Here is a 20,396-nt window from a genome sequence, read left to right as displayed (position 1 = left end):
ATATTCCTCCTGGTCCCACCACCTTCTCTGAGAGGGATTCCCATCTCTCTTCCCAACATTATTTCCTTCCCTTGTAGCCCACCATCATTCCTACTGCTAGGTAAAAAAAACCCTCTTGCTTATGGGGAGAGAAGTTCATGTTCCCAGCTCCTACCCTTCGTCAATCTGACATCCTGATGCTTCCAACAGCAGAGACAGACAGAGTTTGACAGGAAGAGGGAATTCTGTAATCAAGGCAGGTTGCAAATTACTGCTGGGAGTTCCAACGCAGGTATTTCCCAGCAGAAGAAAAAGTTATTCTTCAAACATAATGCTTCCCTGAAGTTCTCCAGCAGCCTTTTAATCAGCGGCCAGCTGTCAACATTCTGCACACATGGACATACATCTAACATTGACATTTAGCTTTCAGCCTACATAACTTAAGAGTGTTTGTTACACTGCCAGTAGGGAAGATAGGGTAAATTTAAGTCAATTCAAAATGAACACCCAAGTTTCATTTTCTATATTGTTAGCAGCAAACAAATATCCCATTTATTTGTGAAATGAGAGTTATAAAATCACGTACTTACCTGACTTGACTTGCTTACCTAAGAAGAATGGAAATGGATCATAACTTTAAAGGTACCTACATGTCAGCTGCTTTTACTGGTTTTGTGTACCCTTTAAAATGATCTCACTATTTTAGCCAATCTTCTCCTAAAATTTACTTTTCTCATAAGTAAGTTTTTACAAAAGCTAAGACATTTTTCTTCAAAGTTGTGTTTATATAATTCAAGACACTAATCTTGGTAGCATTTCCACCCCTAGCAATGGTGCATTGAGCTAGTATAAGCTAGCTCAACCATGAAATCAAACCAGACTTGAAACTAATAAGAAATGTAAATACTATTATTAGGCTTTTTATATTGTGAAAGCCTAAAGAAGTTCAAGAAGTTAACAAGCAGCTGTAAAAAAAAAAAAAAAAAAAACCAACCAACCCCAACCTTAAAAATATTGCTAAGTACTCTAATTTACTTGTAAATTGTTTAAGTAAAACTACAAGAACAAATACTGTGGTCAATGGCATAAGCTAGTGCCAGGCATCAAATTGAACTCTATGGCTCAGATTCTGTAAAATAAGTCATAAATTGTTCTTTGGAACTCATTTGATACATACTCATGAGATGGGAACAAAGTTATTCATGTGCATAAGTGTGCAAGAGCAGTGCAGAAACAGCCCCACTCTCTCCTCTAAACAGAACCCTTGAAGAACTACCCAAACGTTGACTGAAACCATGCTGGTGTTCATGTAAACAAAGAGCTTTTTACACTCTTAAAGTTCAAGCAGGTACACATGAATTCAGAGAGCCTGTCTTTGTAATTTTATTTCAAACTGATAGCACTTAATAACAATTACTACTAATAAAAAATAACAACCGCTTTCCACTGCAGTTTAGAATAAAAGTCACATACCATTACTCATCGCATATTTTAAACACACATCGTGTCCCAAATTACTTCAGAGCAAATAATGTAAAAAAATACCAATTAATGAAATATTAAAATATTCCATGCCCAATTCATTTCAGTTAGCTATAATAGATGTATCTACCCAAAACAAGTGAACTAATTTCAGATGGAGGAGTACTTACACCACTCTGGTATTTATTGACTTCCATGGCATGCTTAATATCTGGAGGCTCCTTCATACGTGCATAATCTGAAGTTCCTTTCTCAGCATTATGTTTTTGTTTATAGAGAACCTGAAAAGAGCAACATTATACTTCTGTGACCTCAGCAGAGCAGGTATAATAATATGAGCTGGGTTAAACCTAGCATCGTAGTGTGCTTGTATTCAGGAAGAAATGTAATAAATAATTAAGCTCCTTAATGGAACCAGAACCCTGAAACGAGAGCAGAGACATATGAGGCATAGTCAGCAGAGAGATTTCTCTGAGTCTGTTACTGCAGCAGAGGTATGAGTAGACAGGAGGAAGAAAAAGAAATAGAAAAAGAAGAAAAGAAACAGAAACAGAAAATTAACCTTAACAAGATGAGAAGACAGCCCAAGGAAAAGCATAAGGGAAAGCTTTTTTTACTCAAAACACACTTGAATCTATCAGCTAAGTAAATATTTCCTCGGGTTTCTTTTTCTTCCTGTTTTCAGAAAAAAAAGAAAAGGTTTTGTGCATTCCTCACAAACAAACAGGTTTACATGAAATACTCATAGCCCAAACATCTATTTCTTCCACTGTTAGGAAATTACTAGCACAATACACATTTTGACTAGCCCCTAGGTTCACAAAGAAAAATAATATTTACATTCAATTGTCATCATGGTAAAGGAAAATGGAATTGGATTGTGAGTTTATAAACAAATTATTTTTATAATAGAAACTGAGCTCAATGTTGGGCATTCATCCAGCTTTCACTGTACTGTGTTATACTTAACATATACACACACTCACATATTAAAACTGCCTGAAAAGCTGATCTTGCACTTATCCTTGTCAGAAGCTTTTAGGCTTACATTAAGAAAATTCACCAGGTTTTGATGCCTGAAGAAGCAGCAAGCGTCAAGAAAATTCATTTTTAAATAGCTCTCAGGAGCAAGCATTAAAATAATCCCCAGGAAAACAGCAAATACTAAATCAGATTGAAAGCTGATCAGGAGGAGAAGGATTTGAAACTAAAACCCTCGACAGCAATAAAAGAATACTGTGAAAGTTTCGAGATGGGAACTCAGTGATTCGGACTCTTTTAGGACAGGATACCAGAACTGTGAGAAAATGTTGTACCTGTTTGTTTTTAAGGCAGCAAGATTGCATCTGAGTCACAGATCAGGGTGCCCAAGGCATATATTAGTATCTGACCCAACTATCTCAGATTACAAAACAGGCTGAGAGATTAAGACAAAAAGGCTGGGGGTTTTTTGCAGTGCTACTATATGAATGAAAGTATCAAATTAGGAAACTCAAAATGTGCCATCTCCTTAGACAGTGTAAATCCATCATGGTCAGGCCTCTGGGGAAACAAACACAACTTAAACTGAAACAAAAAAATGTATATAACCTCCCTATACTGATTACATCCTGCAACTGGCAAAGCAAACAATCTTTAATAAGACTGAAGCATCACTAACAAATGATCCCCTGCAAACATGTAATTACTATATAAACATATGCCGCAAAAACTATTTTGCTACTTCTTCTGCTTCACATTGTCACTTTTAAGATGTTCCCCACTTCATACCATTCTGAGATGCAGATCCGTACAGTTACTTCCAAAATCTACTAATTTACAGATATTTTATTACATGGCCACTTTGCAGGTTCAACATCTATGTTTTTCTGTTGGTGAGTGGGCTATGTAACCAAGACATCAAAAAACAAAAGCACATCAACTCCCAACATGAGAAAACAGAAATTACAATTGAGTGTCCACTATCTTGGGAAAAAACGACTGTTTCTTTAGCTTTATGTAGGAATATTTGACTTGCTATTTGACAGCTGTGTTCTTCCTATCTTTTCACATTATTCTTATTAACTGACTTAAGTAACCTCGAAACAATCACAGGCTAGGAGGAGTTCAACAGCTGTCTAGTTTAGTTTTGGACAGTTTAGTGCAGATCTATTCCCAGATCTGTAAATCAGTTCCAAGGAAGCATGAAAAAAAAATTTATTATTTCATCAATATTCTTAGAACCATTATTTTACATGTTAGCATGTGCACATTTATTTCTCATTTCATGTTAATTTTCAAGTTTTAGCTAAACTGAGTTTTCTTTATCTATGTATGAAACTACTTTACAAAGTGATCAAGTATTATGGGTCACTGATGTAACTTCTACTCTGTAGTGGCACCATTTATTAACTCCAGAAATACAAGGCAATTATTTAAGTAGGTACAACTTCAGATTGAACTAATTTGTAAGTATTCATCTTTTATTTTTCTTCTCTCTCTTGTACACCAGTGTGTCAATAGGAAGCTGCATTAAGGAAGGCTTTGTGCTCTTTTAACTTAACTCTGACTGACCCTTTGTTTTGGAATACTTTAAACACTATTAAATTTATATTTTTATATTTCCCTTTATAGTCAGTAAGCTGAGCTCTGAACTTAAAATCCACAATGTAGGATTTTGTAGGAGGAAATGTTCCAGAACACAGAAAATGCCATTTTAATCTCTAGATAGAGAATTAGATTATCCGATGTACTTGTGTAAAACAAAACTAGAGAAGTCCAGGAGACTAATACCTGCTACCATAAAAAAGAGGAAATCTTGAACATGAGATTTGATACCATAAAAAACTATGAAGAATTACATAAAACAGTCTGAAATGTATAATATGATTGTAAGTGATGCAGTAAACCACAAATATAACTTTACCATAGTAAAAAAATACATATATGAAAGTAAAAGGAAGCTTCTGTCCACAAGTAAGAAAAACTCTGAAACTTTCTCTGGAAGTTGAAAATATTGCTTAAGATTCACTTGGCTCATCATCTTTAAAAACAAACAGAAAATACTGTTGAGCATTGACATACAGTTACTATTTGAGATATTGCCCTGCGCAAAGGAGAAAATTAAACTACCTTCAGTTTGCTTTAGATTATCCCTTTAAGATAAGAAGAAAAACAGTGCAATCTCTTCTTATGGCAGAAATAAAGTGATAAAAAAAGTAATGAAACGCATACTTTTTTCCCAACATTATTTCCCCCTCAAGCAATTTTAAATACCTTTATCATTGTTTGTGACACATTAAAAACAACGTTCTGCGTAAGGAAGAATTCAGTATACTGGTCTTCAGACAAGAAAAAGACTTGGCACAAAGCTAGCAATGATCAGAAATTTTCCTTCAGAAATATTTTCCACAGGAAAATTGCTATTTTTCCAGAAAATGTCCATTTCCTCTCAGGAAAATCAAAATGAGTGCTCCCTGCCTAGACTGCTCTCATCAACTTTATTTTCTCATTGCAGAGAACAGGAAAATTGGCGAGAGCTTTGTAGGCTGGCAAGGAGGCTGAAGTTACACGGTGGAGACAGGGACTTCTAAACTGCTCTCTCTAGCTTACCCTGGGGACAGCTGTGATAGAGAGAGGGAGGAAAATCTGGTTGCTTACCCTCAAGAAAGCTATTTAGAAGGCGACAATCGAATTTTCTGCATAGAGGAAAAAATGAAATTTATAAAAGCCACCCAAGTATGTGGGGCTTTGAAAATTCTTTTTCATTCTCCTGAAACATTTTTTTCCCATAAATAGTGTCAGATTTTTTGTTGACATTTCAGATGGTTTTCCTTCTCTATGGGTATTTATTTCCATCTTCCTGCCAGTTCTACATAAAACAGAAAAGAGCAAATGTGGGCTTTATGCAAAAGCCAGCAGAGGTGGTCCCGGTTTAGTCTTTCCTCTGTATCTTGAAGAAGGAATTGAGCATAAATCAATACAGCCAATACAGGGAGAAACCTCCACAGGAGGAGAACCACAGGGTTGGGTGTCAGGGTGTTGAACTCTCCATCATGGCAAGATCCTGTCAGTGCTGACATTGTATGGCTGGAACCCTGCAGAACAAAGTCCTGGCTCTGCGGAAGTCAATGACAATTGCCGAATCAGTTAGAGCATGCAAAAGTGATAGATGGTGCTATGGCAGCCTGTTTGCTCTGGAGAGGACAGTGAAGGGAAGCCGTAGGTGGGGAATAATTTCTTCTGAGAAAAAGGAAATGTCCCTAGTTGCCTCCAAGTTCCTAAATCATGAATGTAATATGAAACAGTGTACAAAATTAATAAATTGGGCTAGGTCTAGGTAGGCTGAAAACAGACCTGCTGGGTGGCAGCAGTGCAGAAGCACCATTTCAGGATCAAACATCAAATCATGGGAGGGACCATTTGCCAAGGACAAACGTGTGTAAGGAGATCACCCGGCAGAGGCATACCAGCCTCAGCAGTCCTGTGCCAGCAGGCAGTAGCAGGGAGAGTCAGTGGCTCTCTTTCTTCCACACCGTGATCCCCTAGCCCCAACACACCTGCTTGGCAGATGAGGCTACGGATCCTGCCAAGAACATGGCATCACAGAGTGAGAAAGCACCTGCGTCATCTGGCTACAAAAGCATTCAAGCCCGGCCTTGCATCCAAGAAGCATGAAAAGGGAGTCAAAGGTGTAAATTTGTTCTAATGTGGATGGGGAGGAGGAAACATACTCCTATTTTCCACCGCTCAGGAAATCAGCACCTATTTAAAATCAACTTACTATAATTGAGAAACAGACTGCAGTTCTGCGCTTGCAACAGCCTTTTTGCAGGGGAGTTGGCACAATGGCCCGACAGTGCTGTTCTCTCTCCTTCCTATGGCATACCCTTTGCTGAAGTGATGACCTGTACATTCACAATCCCAGCTAGATAGATGCAGCAGAAATCCTGACCCAGTTGAAATCTGAAATCCTTGTATTAGCTACTTAGGTATCGCAGTGATAGGCACAATATGGATTAGATTTGAATACTGTAGAGAAGATTTTCCACTAGAAAATCCCCTAGGATCTCTCTCAAAGCAGCATTAAATTCAGGTCCACTGCAACAGTAACCACAAGTTGGAAAATGTGTCAGCGTATCTTTAAGCTTTATGGTAGATTATGATTTATAATGCATCTATTCCTAAGGGGATGGTATGAATTTCACAGGAAAAGTCTCTGCCGCATACTGCTACATGTGTATTTGTTTCTCTACGACTGTTGGATGATTGAAGAAAACCTTCAAAAAATATCAAATGACAATGACAGTCTTTTCCTTAAAAGGGTTTTTTTTATTAATCAAATGGTTTCATTTTTAGTCTCAGTTATTTATCTTTTCTGCCACATCACCGATGTTAATTAACCTCATTTGCGTAAACTAATGTAGAATGTACTCATTTGGAATGAATCCAGGAGTAAATCTGTGGCAAACTAACTAATGTTTTATAAATCAAGCTAACGGTTTTAAAATGTTACACAATTATAATTCCCAATTTATTTCTACTGTAATTCTTCTAATCACTCACTTTGCAATGAAATGTCACATAAATATCATTTCAGCTACTGTGCTGCTTTAACTTGAGTGTATATATGTTCCATTTCAAACTATGAAAACTAAAATATACTTTATGTTATTATATTTGGTTAATATAGCCTTGATTAACACATTGGTTTACATCAAAACATTTCTCCACAAGCTGTCCTGAGATTTCAGTGCTTTCTTTTGTTATGAATATTTTCCTTTGTTTGAAAAAAAAAAAAAATCACTGCATTAGAAGAATGCATATTGAGACACAATCAATAATATGGATTTAGGAGTGTGTTCACTTCACAGACTGGCTGTATTAAACTACACGTAGTTAGTATCTTCAAGAGAGGAAAAAGGCAAAACAAGAAAAATGTGGAAATCCTTGGTGGACAGAAAGCCATGACCGTCTATCAGCTGTAAGTCTCATGAGTAACAATGAAAATCTGTAACTTCATTCATATTACACATACTTAACGCTCACAATTCCACTGAGATCAATGGAAATGAAGGGTCACCTGCCTACATTAAGGGTATCATATTTTTAAGCCCCTGGAGGCAACTGTAATTTACTATTTTACTGGTTGTTTGCATGTTTTACACTATGTTCAATACACTTGATTTCATATTTTTAATTCTATAAAATGTGTCATGAGTGGCAGTATGTAGACCATCAGGAATATGTTTACTGCTACCAGTAAGTGCCTTTAAAAGTCATTGAAGTTTGGGGGTTTTTTTCCCTTCAGCATTTTATAGAGCTAATACAACATCCAAATTGAAAATATAAGATTCGTCTATTCTATAAATACAGTGTAATGTCACTGAATTCAGTAATTCCTTATTGCATTCATGGATTTCTAATGGATTTCATTGGATTGATGAATGCACTAGCAGTTTTTAAATTTATATTTAATAAACGTAGCAAGTAAGATTGTCAACATTTTAAAAGTGAGTAGTTCTTGAAGTTAAGAAGTTATGGTGATAAACTCTGGATGATAAACTCACCCAAATAAATCAAGCAGGCAATCAAGTATCCGTTCAAATACATTGTTCAAATTGGTCGTATTCTGTCACACAATTCATCTAAAAATCATTTTTGTGACTCTAAAATTGTACCTTGCTCTGAAGTTGCGTTAATTCTTTTGCAAATACACTGTCAATTGTGGCTGGCATCTGCTGATAAAGAGAGTTGGAAAGGTCTTTCTTAGCAGCTCCTTTATACTTCACCTAGAGCGGAGAAAAAGGTGGCATATAATGCAAAAATTAAGATACAGTAATCATACTACTATTTTTTCTATTAAATAAAATGGCTGGTTTCGGCTAGGATAGACCATTAGAACCAGAAAAATCTAATGATGTCATAAACTTCCAAACAAAAACAGATCTTTAAATAATAGCCTTAAAATACTTTAGGTGGATGTGTCTGCTTCACAAAGCAATGCAAAGTATCTCCTAATTAAATTCAGTAATTTGGGGGAAAGTATAAAATAAGGTAAGCAAGGCAGTTATTTTTCTATCCTTTTTTAAATCATTTCCAAAAACCAAATTTATCTTTTTTCTTTCCATTTTCCCAAGTTTTGCACAACGGGAGCAATGAGAGGCCAACAAAAAAATATTTTACTGATTAATAAGCAGTAGCAATTAAATGTAACTGGAAAGGACATTGAACTTAGCATGTCTGCCATCATTTCTACTTTTTTCATATTACAGACTCATTTTTAAATTACTTTTTATTTATCCTGTACTTTCTCCAGTGTTCAGTACTAGCAATTCCTCACAAAAGGGTTTTATGAGGCAGGCCAGAATAAGAGTTCAAAATCTGGGAGGCTTTTGCTTCAGATCTAAGTTTTTCAAATTCATAAAACCATTATATAAATTAATAAAACCAAGTATTGCTGTGAAAGTAATCATAAATATCAAAGATATCTTAAACGATACTGCCTAATGTCATTAATTTACTGTGCAATATACAGCTGTTCATTAGAGACTAGTTCCGCATATGTATTATATATATCAATAATTTGTTGTAACATTTGTTGCTGTTTCCCAAAACAGAGGGCTCTCTTTCACTGCAGTAGACATGCTGTTAAGAATTTCAGTGTTCAAGTTTTGCAAAGACGGGTTATGGGACACTAGAGGTCAGTAATTTACAAGATAAACCATCCATCACATCACTGGCTTCAGGTAATGCTGCAATAAGCAGACAGAATGCTCAACAGTATGATAACATAAAACATACAGGTTTTAAAATTTTGAAATATCTTTATATCTCTAAATCTTTGACTAATAATTAGCAGCTTTTCTTTGGAATCAGACAGATGGATTCAATAAATACTCTCTCTATATTGTGCTTTTGTAGACTACAGTAGTCTCTCTCTTAGAAAGTATAATTTCATCACATTTATGCCCCTTGGGACACGCCATTCTTTCTCAGAAAATATGAAGATAAATATAACAAAAATATTAATGAGATTCATTTATATTGAATGTAGCCACACAGCAAACTGATGTGTATCAGAAACAGAATATAGAATTATATAAATTACATAACTCCAGACAGGGATATTGGGATGTTCTTTATCATAATCATAAAGGTAGCACAAAAAATGAGGCACCAAAAATTTAAGTCTTCCAAGGGTCACAGTGACAGAAAAATCACTCAGAACCAGCAGTTCCTTACAAAAGCAGCTCTCTGTCAGGTAAAACTTCTGCTGCTGTTCTCACCTGTGGAAAACAATCAGAGATGCAATTCTATGACACTTTGTACCTGGGACACAAAGAGCTGGCAGTAAACTCTGCTCTGGCATCTTGGAAGCTGCCATTCTTTTTTTGCCACTACAGTTGTGTGTGTGTGTGACTGTGTGTACGCGAAGACCTAAAAACTCTGACATGGGTATGCATATATATGCATGAAAGTGCTCAGGCGACCTGCAGATGGCATTGACCTGATGTCTGCCCCAGTCCCCTTGCTGAAGGAAGACAGGGGTGATAATATGGTAACAGTTTCCTTGTCCCCTTCTGTTTGGTATCAGGCTGTGAATTCTCCACAGCAGGGAAACTATGCACAGGTATAATTTGCAAACCTCATCACTGCAGAATAAGTAATAAGAAATCCTTTTCCTATTCCTCAGTTTATCCATCCATAAAATGGGATAGCTAGGACCGCCTCAGAGCCATTAATAAAATATCTCAGCATCCCAAAATAAAAGTGTTGCATAATTCCAAATTATTATTACTCAAATATACAGTATACACTAATTACAGCACTTTAAGTCACTTCAGCTTTAACAGAATTGTTATTTGAAATAAGCCGTCCTTCCCCTGCTAAAACCACCATATTCAATTGAAAGAGTTTTTAGGAAGGATAAGAAGCAAAGACAATTCTTAAATCTTTTTAGGTCTTACCTCAGAAATAAAAGAACCAAGACTTTTCACATGTTTTAGCTGTGGGGTGTCAGGTACAAATATACACTTGCCTTTAGATTTCTTAAACTCTTCTTTATAGTGTATCTACAGAGAGGAGAAAAAAGAAGTTTAATTTTCTTAAAAAAAAAAAAACACAGAAAAATAAACAATGGCTAATTTTATTTATTTATTATTATTACTATTATTATTTTATTTTATTTATGGATACTATGCTGGGTGGCTTGCAAATACGTCAGGCTGGATCAAATTAAGCCATAAAGGGAAACACCCAGTTCTCACACACAGTACCAGCGCTATGTAAAAGTCACAGAACTCTTTAATAATGAAGATGAGAAAGATATGATTTTTCGCTACATCTACAGCACATTTTCACCACTGTTGTAGATGTTCTAGTATCTCTAAAGAAAGGAGAATCGAGTAATTGACCTCCTTGATTTTAAAGATAAAATTGCTAAACTAACTTCTAACACAGACCTAGCAATGCCCCTTTATGAATCCAAGATTTACATGAATAAATTCAGAAAGCCACTGCCAAATCATTGCCTACAAAGCACCCCAACAGTCACGACATGCAAGTAATAACAGAATTTCTTTAAGAGCAAACAGATTTTAAATTCAGCCATTTTTTAAATCATCTGTATGCACAAAGGAAACCATTTCTGTAGCAAAACACATGACATATTTGGGGGGGGGGGGGACGGACGACACCACAACCAAACACAAGTCTTAACCAACCAACCTTTTTCTTACCATGGGGCAAACAATACGGGCAGGTGGAATAATCACATGACTGTTGATGAAGTCAGAGTTACTGTTTGTATTAGTGAGACTGCAAGAAGAATAAGATCTACGGGCATGGTGGATGTGTATGGACCTTTATTATGTAAGAACTGCATGAAGAAAGATGGTGAATTATGATGAGATGGACTAAATAAGTTTTAAAGATAGACACTTTACATGGATAGCCTTAAATGTTTTTAGTGACATTTTTTTCTTTGTACATAGAATTTTTTTTCAATGCAAATTGAATTATTTAGTATTAAGCTTTCATGGTTATTATCTGCTACGATTTCTCTAACCTCATTTTCACATTCTGCTCAACAGCAGCTTGCATTTATGCACTCTAGACTTGCTGACAAGCACTGACAGAAGCAATATGATCTGCATCTGAGCATTACAGAAATATGCAGTCTTAATTTCCTCCTTCTCTGAATCCTTAATGGATATCACAAGTTCTAGTCTATGCTCCTCTACAGGGACTTGGAAAATTCATGAGAAGGATGGCAGCTTACACAGAATCAGCTCCTGTACTTTCTAATGCAAATTTTTTGTCCACCACAAAATGGATTAGATAATGCCAAATTCATCTCAAACTGATGACTATATAATCCTTACACAGGAAATAATTTTGGTTACTATTGAGTCATCCACGTTTGGACTGCTGAAGGAATCTACATCTCATTGCCCAATCATATTGTCTGCCTTTGTGGATTACAGTGTATTCTAAATAAAAACTGTTTGGTGAACAACGGGTGTAAAACTACTGTGTGTCATCATTTTACTCAGGGACCCACAAATCCAATGGTTCATGTAACCTGTGTGTGACACCATATTCCTAGGTAACCAGAGAGCAATACACAAAAAGGGCAGTTTTATGATAAACATGAGCAGGCATACTGTTCAACCTGCACACATGCATGCATGTACTTGCAAGTGTGTGTATGTATGTGCACATGAACAGCTTAAAAAAAGGGTTCGTAGAATTACATTCATTCACAGTGATACAGCTGAGAAGGGATATGGGAAATCGACAGAGCGCACTGTCTACTGGTTAGGTTTGATGGTGTTCCCAGTAGAATCTCCTGTAAAGCTGAGACTCTGGTCGAGGAGATGGAGCATCTTGCTGCTCACAACTTAGATAAATCACCCACAGATATCTGAGAGCTGACTGTAATTACATCCATTTTAATTATAGAGCAATAATTACATTCAAAAATCAAACATTAAAGCTTCCTAAGGTATCCCTTAATTGGGGGGAATGACACGGTATGACTAGAAGAAACAATCAAAGCTATTCTGCTGTAGAAGTCATGCTTTCAAAATAACCAAAAGCAGTAAAGGACTAATGCCACTCCTTAATCCTTTATTATTCACATTTATTATAGTAACCCATAGAGGCCACAAAATGCACACAGAATCAAATGAGCAATTTAGAGAGGACATACAATGAAATGTGTGGTCAAACTCTGATCCAACACACTCCATTCTGCTACAGAAGTGTCTGCACTGCTTAGAATCAGAAAGATGGAAGATGAAATGGGACAAGTATAATGAAGTCATGACATCTGCACTAAAAAAGCATATTTATTGTAAATGACATAAGCAAGAGGCTTAAGAGGTTGGCTATGACTGAACATAACCAATGGCTGGAAGGACTAGGCAGAGAAGCTGGTATTCCTCTTCAAAGTTTGGAGTTACAAATTCAAATATCTAAAATACTGAATTGGAAATTTTGCCTGTGAGTGACTTACCCTTCACCACAAAATACACTGTTTAGGTTCAGTAGATTTGGTAAGCCTTGTGAAAAAAACAAATAGTAAGAAAAATTTGCAAATGATGGTCTGGAGCCACCACTGCTCTTTTGATACACTTTTAAAGTCCAATAGCTCACTAAAGGCCCAATTTTTAATAGCTCTCTCCTGATTCCTTTCTCCTCCCTGACTCATCCTAAAACTACTACAGCAGCACAGCTATCCAGTAGAAGTGGATTAAAATTCCTAGACAACCACCAAAACAGTAAGCTTCAAATTGCATTTTTTTCATAATGCATGTTATATGGCAAGATCAACTTTATAGAACAAGGGCATCCAACCTTTAGGCTGAAGCTTCATGGCTCGCCAAGAAAATTCATCTCACCCATGGCCTGTTCCATCAGCCTTTTTCACAGGGGAAAAGCAGGCTCCGATGGTAACAGCTTAATCCAAGCAGCCACCTTTCCTTTGTATTCAGGGGCACATATTGATCTAACTTTAACATGAATGTACTCGAGAAACCTGTTCTTAATATCTTAACATCGATGATACAACCATGTTGACAGTCATCATGCCAAGATCCATTATAGAACTGTCATCTCTCAAAGACTCATTTAAGCTTAGAAAAGCCACAAAAAGGTCTGAACCTTCCTATCTACCTCTTACGCTAGACCAAAAGGGAACTTTTTTCCACTACGGATTCCCTTTCCAATCCTACATTTCTTAATTTATAATCTCTCATAAGACTAAGAGCTGTGTCAGACCACAGATCCATCTAATACAAAATCCTCTCTCTGTGGCCACAGAAACCTAGAGAAAAGCATGAGAACAGGGCAAGCATAGGTTATTATTGCCCCACAGTATTTTACTAGTCTCCAGCAATTTGGACCTCAAAGTCCTCCCGAGTTAGAGGCTGTGACTAGTAATGGTGAGTCCAGAGGAACAGCTTCACCCTGAATTAGGTGGTCACAACCCTATTAGTATGAGTGGAAAGGCACTCTGTTTCTGCACTTGACTCTAGGTCTCTTTGGCCCTTGCTTTATAACAAAGAGACATGCTAAAGCAAAGTTGGACTCTGTACAAGGACAGTTAAACGGCAAGTAGTACGCCTTTTTGCTATAGGGGAAAAGAAGCACTGGTACCATATGTTACCAAAATTCAGCAGAATCTTCAGAAGCAGAGTGTCTACCTCTATACCAAAAAGCATTATGATAGTTTGGTCAATGATCATTTTATTCATACAATAATTCCCCTCTCTGCTTATAACAGTATTCACAACATCACACCACACAATCAAAACACAGAAAAGATGAAAATACACCAAAATATAAGTAATACAAGCAAATGGACAGGCTCAATTTCAATATGGAAGAGAAAAGGCCTGGAAAGGAAGGTAGTTCATATAAATCAAACACACATGACAGTTTTGAAAACATCTGTGGAATAAAATTGCATAACGGAGGGAGAGTAAATGAAATGGCTTTAGGGAGAAACAATCCAGGGAGTATCACAGCCACAGAACAAACATCTGCCAACCTCAAATGAAAACAGGGATTTTCTCGAGAACCGGAGCACATAAACACTTCACAACTTCCCCTACATACAGTTCAAGGCTGGCAGTTACACATGCACTAAGGACTGCCATCGCAATACTTTTTTAAAACCATATTGCCAAATTAAAGTCAGCCTGCAAAGAATGCAGGGCAAGTGTAATGCAACCCCAGTATCTCAGTCATGAGCACTCCTGACGCTGCATTCTGATGGAGGAACTGTGCTGACAGCTCCACCAGCAGAAAAGGACAATCACCCAGTCTCGTGGTCAGCAAGGACACAGGCTGCTGTCCCAAGGTCATCTTAGGGCCAAACTGCACGCCCTGTAAAACCATTGTACACATAAAATGTACAGATGTACACCAATAATACATCCACACAAACAGCAGTTTGTGCAAAGATTCATGCTAAAAAGGATAAAGAATATATAAAAAGTTCTGAATGTCAATGAGTCAAAAATCAAAGGCAAGAATGCAAACTTCTTGCAGTTTATTGGCCTCCACAATGAAGTGTGTGGGGTGAGGATCTTACCCCACAGCACACTGGTCATAAGAAATTCCAATTACAGGAAGAATTCTGGGAAACAAAATTCACCCCCTATACATATGTGTGTTCCATTCAAGCCAATGAAGAAACATGTACTGATTTCAGCAGAGACTGAATAAGGCTCCAAAACTGGATGCCATTTTTGAACAGAGTCTCTTCTTTGAAATTAAATTGGTCTAGACCATTACATATTACTACTGCTTTGAAAGCATTGACACTTTGCCGTTACGCTTTACATATCTCCAGGAAAATCTAACACACCTGCAGGCTAAATGCATCACAAGCTTTCAGCAGAAGCCCAAATCTCTGAACCGTTATAGGCTTCAGGAACCTGGCTTGACATAGTTATTCAACTTAGCTCCCAAGCTCCTGCAGAAAATCAGAGAAATTACAGCCACTCCATGTACCAGTTAACAACCACAGCCCACACCACTCCTAATGGGTATACAGCACAGTAATAACTCCTTTTCAATTAAAGAAAGTATTTCTTCAGCATTTTTCAAGGAGTTTTTGCCTTTAAGAACAGCAACCATGTTTAGAAACAAGTTGCACGGAAGCAATAAATGTATTTTGAGTCAGATAAATGCTCTAGGTCCATTTTCATTTTGGTCTTTACATGAGTTGACAGGCATTTATTGTACCATATGCCATTCTTTTCCCAAAGAAAGCACGTAGATAACGATCAGTAAAAATATTAATAATCTCTACTACTTCCTAAAGTAGCTCAAGATTACAAGGGAGCCATCTTGGTAGCTTCTCTTAAGGATCTATCCAATTTTCAGCACTCTTTCTGTGAAAATTAAAGTATTACCAGATGGTGTATGGACAAAGAGGAAACTTTGACCTTGTCAAGTCACACTTTCAAGCCAGCATTGTAACACCTACACATCCCAGACACTGTTTTTCTGAGTTACTTATTCTTTTTTGATACGTAACCCCTAATAATTTATACCTTAATTGTAGAATCTGTATGTTCTATTCTCATAAAATCAACAAACTCATTCACCTTGAACAATAACATCCCAAATCTATATATCAGATTACAACAAAAGCCAGACATCATTTTTTGGTTTTTTTAGAAGAACACTTGTTAAAGCAAGTCACTCTCTCCTCAGTAACATATCCTCTGCTGCCAGGCACCATCCTCACAGGAGAAATATCACTCTTAACTCCCATTCACATGAAGGGACAAAGTTACTCTTCAGACACACTTTCCCAGAGGGACACAGAAATAAACTTCCACCAAGGTAAATCTGATACCTTTACATTGAAGCAATTGGATCTACTCCAATTTAAAATGTCTTGGATCCAACCTATGATGTTCATATAATGTCTATATCTGATTGACAGCTTTAAAAATCTAAGTAACTAAGTCAAGAATTTGCTACCTAAATAACTTTTAAAGATATTCTTGTATTTCAGTGGATTCTTCCTATAAATGTAAGTCAATAATAATACGCTAAGCAGTTTTGAGCCTCTATCACCACAGAGCAATAGATAACACTCAAAATTTGTCAGTTTTATTTTTATCCTCCCTCCTTACAGCTATGTATACTGGCACCCAGTTCTGTTTAACCAATCAAACTTCACAGGATCAGGCTATAAGTAGAAAAAATACTGCATTTTCCTGATGAAATCAGCCAAGGTGTTCTCATGGGAGACACCCTCTGCTGAGACCCACTTTTTGGAACATTGTCTTTCCTAGGGCCTGTGCTTCCTGCCGTCCAAGTGCTCTGAAAAGCTCATCTCCTGCTGCTGATGATGATTTAAGGTACCAGAGTAGGCTGTGCTTTTCTATTATTTTGTGTGCTTTTATATTTGAGCCTTGGATGGGCACATGTTGCACTTGTACATATCTGAAAAAATATGTATCGTAAATATAAAGCCCCTGGAAAGAGAAATGCAAATATAAGGATGCAAACAGTCACCGTCACTTACATCACTTATTATTTCACTGCATTTTCGGGCCAGTTCCATATTTCTGTCCTCAATAACAGGCTTGAGGAAGACCTATAAGAGAAAGGTAATCATTCCAGGTTTATTTATTTAATTATTCCAGGTTCTAAAAGGGTAACACAGTAGAAGGAAATAAGTACTTTTCAAAGCTACTGGGGTTTAACTCACCTTTTCTTCTTCCTCTCCATCCTCATTTTCATCTTCCCTGAAATCCTGAATGACAGAGACTCGCATTTTAATACTTTGCAGAAAACAACAATGAAAACTCTAACAAGGTCCAGCGCTGCAGGAAACAGCTCAGACCCTACAGCATGCCTGGAATCAATGCTTCGTTTGTGTGCTCCCCTGCACTTAACTCTACCAAGGCTCCTTCCTTATTTAGACAGCACTTGACAATCTTTATCTGAACAATTCAGTGTGAGTGAACTGAAAGGCATTGCAGATGGCCTTGCTAGCTATCAGCTGCAGCAGAGCTAATGCTTTCTTACAGATAAAATATAATTAAATGACCTATCCCAGTCAACTATTTTTAAAATGACTATGAACACACTTAATTAAAATACTGTGATGCAGTTAATTCATAACATAAGTAATTTAGTAAAATTAACAGGCTTAAAAGGGGAAGTTTGACTCTAAGTTTATGGGGAAAGCTGCCCAGTTCTAAGATTCAAGGCATCAACAACTCCAAAACCAGTTATCACAAAACTTTATTTTGTTGGTCCAATAAGAGAGCTTTTTGATTAAAAAAGCACACTATTCTTGTTTTCCAGCAGATATAACTGTTAGTATATTTTTCAGGAAATACTCCCTTTTCCACAAAGCTTATAAAATCCCTTACATGCTTTCCATATCACGTCAGCTGCAGGTTAAACCTGTACATACATAGATATAAACATGTCTGTATACTTACAAATATACATGGTTATGTATTTACACAAACATGTATGTTCCTTCACTGTTAAAAACTGTCATGGTCTGTAGTCTCAAAACCAACCTTTTTCAGTATGAAGTCACTGACTCCAGCTGCAATGAAACTGAAAGATATCCTTATGTCGATGGATAGAGTGTCACAGTGTTTGCTTCTGTAAAACAAGCAAAGAGGTATTACAGGACCAGTTGGAGTAACCAGCATTTTAACATTATTTTTTCTTTCCAGACGGTAGCTCGTATACTTCTCATTTTATAGAGGTCATGATTTTGAACTTCATCTAGCAAAGTGATTCACCACTACACAGCTTTGCAATCAGGCAAAGATATAAGGAACGTGTGCTCTTAAAAAAACCTCTTCAAAGAATCTTAAGTACTTGTGCTCAAACACAATGTACTTAGAGCTTATTTTAAAACACACATTTCCTTAGAAAAAGAAACATTTCAAAGAAGAGGAAACATACAGCGTTTGACTTAGTTACGGTCTGAACATTTGAAAAAAAATATTAAGAACAAAGGCACAAACTGCTTTCAGCCTACAATAATCAAGGGACAGAATTCTTTATACGTTAATAGTACAGAAAGCTCCAAGATTTTCCATTCTGCTATTTCAAATATAAGCTCCTAAAGTTCAGATTTGGATTGGCATTGCTGAAGGTCAGGCTGAAACCTAGAAGTCTGGTTTGTATAGGTGAGAATTACCTGTAATTTATGCTGACTACATTTGGAGCTCAGGATGTTTGTGGAAACAAATGGTTTAGTCTTATAAGATGGGTATTCACAGTAACAGGTCATTTTTGAAGATTATGGCCACTGCAAACGTATTCCTGAACAACAGACTCATGCATGATTTCAAGGACCACATGTTAAGGAGACAGAGTACCTACAAAAGTGCCAGACAGAAATGAAGCACCAAGGCTTCGTTTTGGGATTTTTGTGATAATATTGCAAATACTATATTCTTCTAGTGCAGTTAATTTCCCTTTCCTTCCTACATTTAATAAATTTTTTAAGTGGAGACATTGAAAAATATTTAAGAGGGTAGAGAAGACCTATTAGTAGCTGCAAAGTTGCTGAATATGGGGAAATCTTTTGCTATTTTTTGCACTGGAAAGCAAATATGGCCAAAATGACAAAGTCAAAACTGTTCAGATTTTAGGGGGAAAGGGGGGGTGTTCAGCTTTTTAACATGCTTACAATATATCTGGTGGTTTTTCAGCAGCTGAACGTACCAAAATTTAGATATTAATTGTGGTTTTCCTGCAATGGTTTCTGCATAATAAAGATCTGCTTTCTCTTTAGCATGATCCCTTTTGGTCAGCCCAGAAGTGGTCAGGCAGTTGGACTAGATGATCATTGTAGGTCCCTTCCAACTGAAATACTCTATTCTATTCTATTCTATGATCTTTAACTGCTTTGATAGAATTCATTTTTTCCCATTTTTGCATAATCTGGTCAGGCATAACTGAGTGTTCAAATATGCTATGTCCCATGTAACTTCCATAATACAAGGATTGCAAGACAGCTGCTGTAACTCATCATTATTAAAGAAAAATATAATACTATGCGCAAAGGGAGTAAGGGAAAAAATGTCACAGTATCAACTAACCATACGAAATTTATTCAAAATGGCACTCTTCACATAACAGATGCAGTAAGAGACTATATGATGCAGAAACCTGCCTCTCTTTTTTTCACCCTCCTCAAAACACTTAATACTGTCAGATAACATTCACTGTAGAATAAAGCAAGCCTGAAGGTTAAATATATCCAGATATAATTCAGGGAAGAATTTGTTATGTCCATTTAAGAGTAGCATGGTTTAGAAGTGCATTATGATTCTATTAGCAGCCTGCAGGTCAAGAACAAGCTTAGGTAACTTCGATAAGAGGCAATAAATAATCTAGGATCAGCGGGCATGTTTGGCATTGCAAATGTTTGTGTATGTTTACAAATGTTTTTAAAACTACTCTAAAAATACTAAATCTAATCTGAATAAAGACCTGGTTAAAATGCTGAGCTTTACATCCTCAAAACAATTATGAAGTATGTTGTATTACTTTTCACCTGCAAAACCTGCATTTTTACCAAAACCTCCAAACCGACACTTCTGACACACATTTTCCACTGTATATAATGGAATAATCCATAGTCATTTGTTCTGGCATGAAACAGCGCAGATTAAAAAAAATCCAATTGTACAGAACTTTAAGAAAACACTGTAATGTACTGCTAAGCTGTATATAAACAATGTTTGTATGCATACAGAGTATGGCAAAATTAGAATTTATTATTGCATTATAGATATCTTAATATGCACACAAAGGGGAGAAACGGGTTTTTCAGGGAAGTACCCAATATGAACTCATTCAAAGGGAATGCTGCATAGCTCCACATTTCTACTTCCAGCCACCCTGCATGGATGTTTCACATCTCAGTTCAAATTTAGCCTTAA

General features: G+C 36.6%; 1 protein-coding gene across 1 annotated transcript; it reads right to left on the bottom strand.

Annotated features, from left to right (window-relative positions):
* Positions 1-569: 569 nt before the first annotated feature.
* On the bottom strand, positions 570-17,248 carry LOC104082958 (nebulette-like; the record flags this gene model as incomplete). The annotated part of the gene is made up of 6 exons (XM_009586251.1): positions 17,183-17,248; positions 16,997-17,068; positions 10,410-10,514; positions 8,121-8,231; positions 1,632-1,742; positions 570-587 (listed from the first exon to the last, which is right to left on the bottom strand). Coding segments are annotated over exons 1-6 (483 nt in total), but the record flags the coding sequence as incomplete, so codon positions are not given.
* Positions 17,249-20,396: the final 3,148 nt, after the last annotated feature.

The sequence above is a fragment of the Fulmarus glacialis genome, unplaced genomic scaffold (assembly GCF_000690835.1).
Source record: "Fulmarus glacialis isolate BGI_N327 unplaced genomic scaffold, ASM69083v1 scaffold47449, whole genome shotgun sequence".
NCBI lineage: Eukaryota > Metazoa > Chordata > Aves > Procellariiformes > Procellariidae > Fulmarus > Fulmarus glacialis.
This window is presented reverse-complemented; position numbering and strand designations above follow the sequence as displayed.